The sequence below is a fragment of the Rhinichthys klamathensis genome, unplaced genomic scaffold (genome assembly GCF_029890125.1).
Source record: "Rhinichthys klamathensis goyatoka isolate OS25496 unplaced genomic scaffold, OSU_Roscu_1.1 h1tg000110l_1, whole genome shotgun sequence".
Taxonomy (NCBI): domain Eukaryota; kingdom Metazoa; phylum Chordata; class Actinopteri; order Cypriniformes; family Leuciscidae; genus Rhinichthys; species Rhinichthys klamathensis.
In genome coordinates this window covers 2,152,762-2,162,434 of record NW_026606648.1, presented here as the reverse complement: position 1 = coordinate 2,162,434, position 9,673 = coordinate 2,152,762, and the positions used below count along the sequence as shown (strand labels likewise).

Sequence of the window (9,673 nt, the reverse complement as noted above, 5' to 3'; positions counted from 1 at the left end):
TCGCGCACCATGCTCGATGGCACCGCGGATTCCCCACAGCGGCGAGGACTCTCTGACAGCGCGTTCCTCCCTCCTCCCGGGTTTCGGCACCAGTGTAGCAAGGTTCAGGGAAGAAGGAGGCGGGAACCGGAGAACAATCAAATAAAACTTTATTTAAATGAAATAAACAAACAAAATACCTGCCAGCAGTCCCTCACGGAACTGCTGGCTACCGAAAATAAACTATAAATACCTGCCAGCAGCCCCTCACGGACGACTGCTGGCTACCAAAATAAAATATCACAAAATACAAACAAAAGCAGGCCTGTTCCTCTCTCGATCATCCACTCCGTCGCTCCCCCTTTATGCTTCCGCTCCTCCGTGAGAGATGCGAGACCGGTGTGCTTCACAGGTGCTGCTCATTAGCAATCGCACCACCGGCCTCGCGACGTTCTCTCACGTCCCTCGGCCATCCTGCTCACCACACAAACCTATATAGTTTTTGCCTTATTTTGTCCAAAATTACGTCACACATGTTCATTCTTCGATTTTGCTTGAAGTCTATATGGCTTACAACACTAGAAAAGCATCATGTCACTACAGTGGTTTCACCAGCACGGTTGAACATGGGGAAGTAATTAGCTGGAACGGTTTGTTGAACCATGTTCAAGTGGAAATTCAACTGGAATCGTTTGGCCAGATGGTGGAACAAATGTGAGACGAGGTGCGGACAAATGGAAAATAATAAATAACTTCTTTTAACTCGACCGTCTTAAAAACACAGTATTCATGATGAGCAAGATGCTAAAAAAGCATTGGGACGCAACACAAAGGTTAAAGGCGTCCGTCTAAAAGCAAGCATTTAGAAAAACGATTGAAAATGAACAAAAGGCGTTCTATGTGAACAGGTTCTTACAGTAAGAATGAATACTTAAAATTCCACAGAGCAAGAAGAATAAACTGTTTATTGTAGGTTATTCCAGCTTGTTCTCATCCCAAGGCGTCATACATGTGACGCTTTTGACATTTCGTCGAAATCTTACGCACATGGCATCCTTTAGCGTCAATATGAGACGCAGAACCCAAGGCGTCAAACAGGTGACGCTCGTCTAAATCCCACGCACATGGCATCCTTTTAGCGTGAATATGAGACGCAGATCCCAAGGCGTCATAACCGTAACCCTACCCCAGACCTAAACCTACCCATAACAGTGCGTGTTATATCGACGCTAAAGGATGCCATGTGCGTAAGATTTCGACGAAATGTCATATGGCGTCACCTATATGACGCCAAAGGATGAGAATGTGTGTTATTCCCACATGTCTACTTGGCAACAACCCTTTGCAAAAATGGAGCTTACAAGTCAGCTATGCTTTTGGATAATTGTTGGCTGAGGGTGACCACTGTAATATAAAATCTTAATTTCACACTCATTAGGCTGGAATGAAAACTCATACATATCGAGTTTACTGAGAGATATTGTGAGATGCTGAGAACATTTCAGCTGTGGGAAATTTAGTTTTATGGTTTAGGAATTTTCGCTCTTCATTTTTTGTTCATATAAAAGATGCAGAGATATAGCACATTTTTGACGTATTGTGTAATTTTATACAGATAATGTGTTGTGGCTAAGGACGTTATCACTTTTTTATGGGCTGATGTTGTTCAAAATGGCCAAATTAAAAGTCCTAAATTATAGATGCCGTATAATGATGAAAATTGATTAATTAATTATAAACATCCAGATGACAAAATAGCTATGCCGTCCTTTGATGTGTCATTTAACTGCCAATTCTAAAAGTATGAACAGGGCATACAGAACAGTTTACTGAAGAAGCAGTCATACAAAGTTTCCTCTAACAGCTGAACTGACATCTGCCAAGAAAAAAATTATATAAAAATCATTTTGCCAGGCATGTGTGGTTCTACAGTATCCTCTGCCACGCACCTCACATGTTTCTATATGATAGGAGAGACAAATGAGAGCACAGTGTGAAGAATGTCAACATGGGTATTTTTCCTCTGGGTCCCAGTGATTGCCCCCCCATCCTGCAGATGTAATGTAAAGTGCTGACAGCTGTGGCCAATGTGCACAGAGCGTGTGTGAGAGCGCTCTAACCAAGCAGAAACCCAATATCTCTGTGAAATGGCCAGTGGATTAAGAACGTTTGATAAGCCTTTCAGACATTTCTATTTGCTTTAGAGCATGTGGGAAAAAGCATTTAAGTGGACCGTGGGTGACCACTGAACTGAAGAAATAAGAAACTAAAGTTTTTCACAATATTTTTACTGAATTATTTATTTGAAGTATCAAGGTTGGTTTTGGTTACACTGGTGCAGGTTGTTTTGGAGCCTTTTTTAGTTAATTGGATTCAATATTTATTATTCTTTATTTAATAAAGAAACATCCTAACTATCTAGACCGAGTCAGCAAATGTATTAAATAAGTACATATTAAAAAATGATTTAAATAATATATAAATATATTTCCATGACTAAAGGTAATGTATTGAATATTTTTTACTTAATTAATTTAATAATAATAATAATAATAATAATAAATATCAAAATGAATGTATTGTTTATTGGCTTTATTATTATTATTTATTAAATAAATTTAATTATGCATATTAATATATAACAAAATAAATAGGCTATGTATACAGTATATATATATGTAATATGTATTAAATATTAAATAATATAAATAATAATAATTAAATAATAATAGATAATATTTGATGTGCATGTATCTTTGTAATCAAAATGTGTTCAATTATTTATTATTGAACAATAGTATTATTGATTTTTAAATAAATAAAACAAGAATTAAATATTAAATAAATATTGAATATATTCAGAAGTAATAATATGTTCAATATTTATTTAATATTGAATTCTTGATTTATAAAAAATATATATATATTTAGCTAATGAATTTATCAAATATATATATATATATTTGTATATATATGCTATCAGTGCCACTTTGTCAAACAGTCTTGCCAAAAGTTAGATGGGGAAAAGGGGAGGAGAAATGCTTGATCCATAATGACCCGGCCAAACCCCAAACCTTAAATGTGCTTGGTACACGGCAGGACAAGCTCTGAGATGCTCAGCGAGAAGGGGCAGATGATACAGTCTGCTTTGTCTACATGACAATTTTAATAACCTTTTACATTCAGGAAATGCTGAATGACCTTGAATGGTGATTAAATGATGGCCTTGTTTTGATGTGCCTTTTCCCTGGGCTTCTTCTACAGAGATTCGAAATCAAGGCAGCACCTGTTGCTTTAAATCTACAGCAAGGACGCTGAATATCACATATTGAAACGCAGGAGTGCAGTTTTTTTTTTCAAAATCAAGTTTTTTGCTCTGAAGCAGGTGCAGTCGTGATGTCCACAGGTTCGGTGAGTGATCCTGAAGACCTCCAGGAGCTGTCAATCACTCACATGGACACTCGTTCCTTGGAAGACTCAGAAGACGAGTTAAGTATCGATGACAGTTTGAAAGCAAAGACCAAACAACCTCGAGCTGGTACCAGCAACAACAAGCAACAAGTGAAGATGGCAAAGGATGGCAGACAGTCTCAGAGAAACGCAGCAAATGCCAGAGAGAGGGCACGCATGAGAGTTCTGAGTAAAGCGTTCTCTCGGCTGAAGACCAGCCTGCCGTGGGTACCGGCAGACACCAAACTGTCAAAGCTGGACACTCTGCGCCTGGCATCCAGCTATATATCTCACCTCAGACAGCTCTTACAAGAGGACAGATACCAGAACAGCTTTGTGCATCCTGTAAACTTGGTATGAGTGAGTGTTGTCTAAGTTTATGACCTGATTGTATATACTTCCATCTGGTTGAGAAGTTTTATTGTTATTACTTGTATGTATAATACAGAATCTATAATACAATATATAAATATAGAAAACATATACCATGCACTAACAATATATGTTTTTTTTTTTGTTTTTTGTTTTTAGAAATGTACCATAATAGTATGTCATTTTCTAAAGTACTGGGTTTTAAAGTATTTAGTATTTTATTTTTTATTATTAAATGTCACTAATACAATGTGTAAATACACATAAAATAGTCATACACATAAATAAATAAATAAATAAATAAATACGTAAAAATAACGTAATCATAATTTAATAATTAATATAATAATTTAAAGTACATTACTTAATAATTAACTTTATATTTTAGATATTGATTAAAAGTACATACAGTATACTGTATTAAATATTAATATGTGTATATATATATATATATAGTATTTATTTTTTATAATTCTGTATTGAATAATAATATAATATTTACAAAAATATAAAAATTAATAATTATATAAATTAATAATAAAAATCATATAAATAATGATAATATATATATATATATATATTAGTGCTGGGCAACGATTAAAAAATTTAATCGCGATTAATCGCATGATTTTCTTGCGATTAATCGCGATTAATCGCATTGTTACGCGCAAAATTGAATAATGAATTCTAGTAGTGTATTGCGCACTTTTGATTTAAATGTACTGCTACAAAAGTGCAATAACATGTGGTTTGCAAAAACTTTAAACAAATAAGGTGCTTTTATACCAGCAGTATTCCCTTTACACAGTATCAATAAAATATTTCTTGTAAATCTCAACTTAAACATTAATGTAATCAAATCAAATATTTAAACAAAGCTATTTGCCACTGCCAGGGCATTACCTTTTATCTAGCTTGTTAAAACGAGTCCAGTTTTCTTTTTTTCTGAACAGGTATCTTGTATCAGGGAGCAGCAGAAACAGTCTATGTAGTCAAAGGGTCATGATCACTACTACAGATATAAGTCGACCAACGTTACTTCTCTGATAGCAGCTTAGGTTTGGTCATGGCATGCCATTTCCCACGTAAGATTACATTAAACAGAGGTAAAGCCCAATTTATACTTCTGCGTCGAACTCACGCCGTAGCTGTGTAGCGCGCGTACCCTGACATGCATCTCTCCAAAAATGTAACGTCAATTCTACGCGTACCGCAAGCGCTGTGATTGCTAGAACCGCTCCCCGGGTTTCACACTCTCCCTCATGTGTAATTGCGCGTCAACGCGGACAACGACGCAGATATATAAATGAAAACCAACGCGTTGTATAGCGTAGAGGCTCCGGCGTAGGTCCGACACAGAATTATAAATCAGCCGAAAAGAGTGAGGTGAAGTGGTCGAGCACAGGTGCAGCGACAAGCGGGTGCGTTCCTGTGAAACTGTTGCAGTCATGCTTGCCTCACGCACGCGCCCGCGCGTTGCCGAAGTTGAATTGTCTAACTTTTTTGTACACGACGCGCAGCACAAATCATTGGAAGAGAGACTGATCCTCGGCTCGCTGTTTGTGAGTTTCCAGAATCTAAATAGTTATCAGGACATCAACAGAAGGGAATTCACATTGCAGAGCATCCCCGCTAAACTAAACGCAGGCCTATCAGGTAAAGTTATGTATAATTTTAATTTAAGTTAAAAAGGCTACCGCTGCGTAGCGCACAGAAGCCGGTGCCATGGTTACTATCCATAGAGCGCCTGTCATTCACTCGCGGGGCGCTGTCTCCCTTTCTGTTCACCTGAGAGAACCTGCCAAAGCCTCTCCACTGCTTGTTTGGGTGGGTTATTTGCTGGCTGACCAACATCCCACCCCTCCTGTGATCATGGTTTGACTGTAGGCCTATGTGTATTCAGAGGCAGTGAGCAACGGACTTTCAAAATAATAATAAAAAAAACCTCTGCGTTAACGCGCGATAAAAAAATTGTCGGCATTAATTAATAAATGCGTTAACGCGATAATAACGCGTTAACTTGCCCAGCACTAATATATATATATATATATATATATAAGTTTATAATTATCTATTAAAGATAAATATAGCATCTAAATATAAGAATATTATTAAATATAAATAAATAATACTTATAAATAATTATTATAAATAATATAAAACAAATTAATATATAAAGTGTTTTATTCTGTATTAAATATCAATAATAATAAAAAATATTAAAACAAATATTGCAAATATACATAGGCCTAAATATAAATAATTAATACCTTTTTATTTTGCATACTTGCAGTAACAGTAAATATGTTGCATTAAATATATGTGTGTGTGTGTGTATTTACTACAGTTCCCCAAAAGTTGGGACATTTTGTAAAATGTAATAAAATCAAGCAACTGTGATTTTGTTAATTGTCTTTAACCTTTATTTAACTGATAAAAGTACCGAAAAAAAACCAACAAAAAAAGATTTCCAATGTTTTCACTGACAAACTTAATTGTATTTTGTAAATATAAACAACATTTTGATTTTGATGGCTGCAACACACTCCAAAAAAGTTGTGACAGAGACATGTTTACAACTGTGTCACATCACCTTCCCTTTTAATTACACTTTTTAATCATTTGGGAATTGAGGATACTAATTGTTGCAGTTTTGCATATGGAATATTTGCCCAGTCTCGCCTGATTCAAGACAGCTGCTCAACAGTCCATGATCATCGTTGTCTGATTTTCCTTTTCATTATGGGCCAAAGATTTTCAATAAGAGAAAGATCTGGACTGTCAAGCACATCCACTGTGTGGTGTATTGTGTCTAAGAAACCACTCTGTAGCACACCCTGAATGAGGCCTGCATTGTGTTGCTTCCCAGGAAAGATGTCATCGATGGCACAATATATGTCTCTGTACAATCCCAGCACGCCTCCACGTCAATGGTACTGTACCTGCACACATATGAAAGTCACCCATGCCGTTTGCACTGATGCACCCCCATACCATGACAGATGTCTGCTTTTGCACCTGTTGCTGATGACAGACTGGATGGTCCATGTCTTTTGGATCATCTGAGATGAGCTCGGGCCCAGAGAACTCAGCAGCATCTCTGCATTGAACACATGTATAGCTTTCTCCTTGCGTAACAGAGATTCAAGTTGCATTTCTTGATGCAGCGGCAGACTGTGTTCAGTGATAATGGTTTTTCAAAGTACTCCTGAGAACATGTGGCTATATTTGACATAGTAGCATGATGGCTTCTCATGTAATGCCATCTGAGGGCTCAAAGGTCACACACATTCAACAGAGGTCTCCTGCCTTTCCCTACACGGACTGAGATTTCTCTGGATTTATTTTCACAGTATTATCCATAGTAGATGCTGGTGAAAGACCTAAATACTTTACAATCTTGCATTGAGAAATTCGATTTTTTAATTGAAATTAGGCACAAAATGGTGAGACATGACCCATCTTCGTTTGCAAAGACTGAGGGACTGTTTACAATTACACGACACTGTTTTCAACTAAAAACTAAAACTTTTTATGCCATTTTGGCCGTTAATTTACACGACGATGGCATTTTGGGTGCCTGAAAACAAAAACTTCTGAAAACGGGTTCCAAAGTGCAAGTTTTTGAAAACGGTCTCCGTGTAAACAACATAAATGCGAATTTCTGAAAACAATGACGTCATGCATGCGTATTACGTGTTCAGTCTATATTTCATTGTCATCTATCGGCCTGGCAGCAGAATACAGCGTTTTTAGCCGTTTTCACAGATCCCTGTGAATGGGAATCGTTTTGACAATGCAATACTATCCGTCTGTACGCGGAAAAACTTCTGTTTTAAGCATATCGTTGTCGTGTAAACGTATGCTCCTTTTATACCCAATCATGATACCCTCACATGTTACCAATTCAACTGCTTATTGTGGACTGTTTCAAAAGACATATTCTATATTCTATATAATCTTTTCACTTTTATTTTGTTTGGAGTGTGTTGCAGCCAATATGTGCTTATATTTACAAAATACAATTAATTTGGCCAGTGAAAAAAATTGAGATTTTTTTCTTTGTAGTTTTGTCCGTTAAATAAAGGTTAAAGAGAATGAACAAATCACAGAATCTTGATTTTATTACAACTTTTCAATTGGGGTTGTATATAAAACTATTTACTGTTACTGTAATGTGTAATGCAAATAATAATGTGTGGCTGACTTGTTCATTCTTTTTCCACAGACCTGGCCTTTTGTGGTCTCGGCACGATCAGAGGACACCAAAGACATTTCAGCAGCGGTCAGACTATGTGGAGCTACAGCATAAACATCTGGCACCTCTCTGTCTTTTATCCCCCTCCATCTCTCTCTCTCTTTCTTTTTACTGTCTGTACTCATGCACTTCCTTTGAACTTACATCAATGGACATTATGCAATGAACAAAACTGCATGTGGTACGTACATGTAGTTAAACAGCAAAGTCATTGCACTCAAATCTGTCTTTATAGCGTGATTATGTTTTCTATCTAGCAAACATATGACTTTGTGTTTGATTATTTTGCTGTCTGTATGTAGCTTAAAACTAACTTTTAAAGAAAAAAATTGCATGAGCACCAGAAGCACAAAAAAATCACTTTTTTTAAAAAGCGCTTGCAATTTTTCTAACCACCCAGCAGACATTTAAAAATCATATTTTGACAATGTTTTCAACCTGTGGAATCGCTCAATTATTTTCTACATCAACACCCTTGATGCATAATAATCTTTTTATGTAGCCTATACCAGATGGAGTCATTTGTATACGCCTGTTGACCAAGTGTATCTCATTTAATGTGTTAAATCATTTGTTCATTTGTATAGTTATACTGTGATTCAGTTTGGAGAACTACACTATACAGTATTACACATAAACTGTAATGTGCCACTTAATAGGAATACTTTGAGGAATGTACTAGTTAGCTTAAATGTCACAAAGTCCACAGTAAAGTTTCTTAATAGCCTACATAAAATACTGTGTTTTAATTCCTATCATGCCAACTTTTCAGGATGCTTATTTTTTCTCTTTTGCATGGAAACCGCATGGCCCCCAAACTCAGCACTTGCTGATCTTTTCACTTTATACAAAGTGATAAGAAAGTGATCACACACAATTTAAAACACAGTATTTTCCAAATTGTAGACGCCCAAATGTAGGCTTGTGTTGTGCCCATGTGCGCAGCGGTCATTAGAAAAGTGTGTAGTTTGAAGAGGAAGCTGACTTTTCATCACGTTTGTGGATGACTGCAGCTGTCGAGCCATTAGTTTCCCAGAACGCTGAACTGGTCCCTTGAGGGAGTCTCACAGGAGATGAAGCACTTTGTCAGGCAAGGACAACTCAGAAACGGCTCTCACGTTTTCCACCGCTGCTAGGATGAGCGCTCTGGGGTTCACTGAGCTTACAATGAGGAAAGCATTATCTGACTGCTAAAACTCATGACTTCATAAACCACTGTGATTTGTCATCCTCTTCTACGTGCAATAATACATCATTATATCAGAATGGTACTGGAATGTAAGAGTGGAATATAGTGTAATAGCCTACACATTCAAAATAGTTCTATCTAGTGGTGACAGAGCATTCTGGACACGTGATACAGTAGTTCTCAACCAGGGGGGCACATAGCTGCCAACTCTCACGCATTGGCCGTGAGACACCCGCATTTGATTGGTTTCACACGCTCACACGCCACACTCCCGATTTCTCACGCTGAAGTGTCAACCCGGGCGGTCAAATGCCTGGAAGATGAGTTTATCTATATATCTACCTGTTGAGCCACTCGTCATCGACTAGTTATACCGCAAATTCGTTAAAAATCTCCCGTTATCTAGAGCGAGCGTGCATGCGAGA

At 37.1% G+C, this 9,673-nt stretch overlaps 1 protein-coding gene across 1 annotated transcript; it reads left to right on the top strand.

Annotated features, from left to right (window-relative positions):
* The first annotated feature begins 3,331 nt into the window (after positions 1–3,331).
* On the top strand, positions 3,332–8,750 carry LOC130087626 (transcription factor 21). The gene is made up of 2 exons (XM_056254031.1): positions 3,332–3,783; positions 8,030–8,750. The coding sequence occupies exons 1-2, from the start codon at positions 3,376–3,378 to the stop codon at positions 8,111–8,113; spliced, it is 492 nt and encodes a 163-aa protein (XP_056110006.1). The 5' UTR covers positions 3,332–3,375; the 3' UTR covers positions 8,114–8,750.
* The last annotated feature ends 923 nt before the right edge of the window (positions 8,751–9,673 follow it).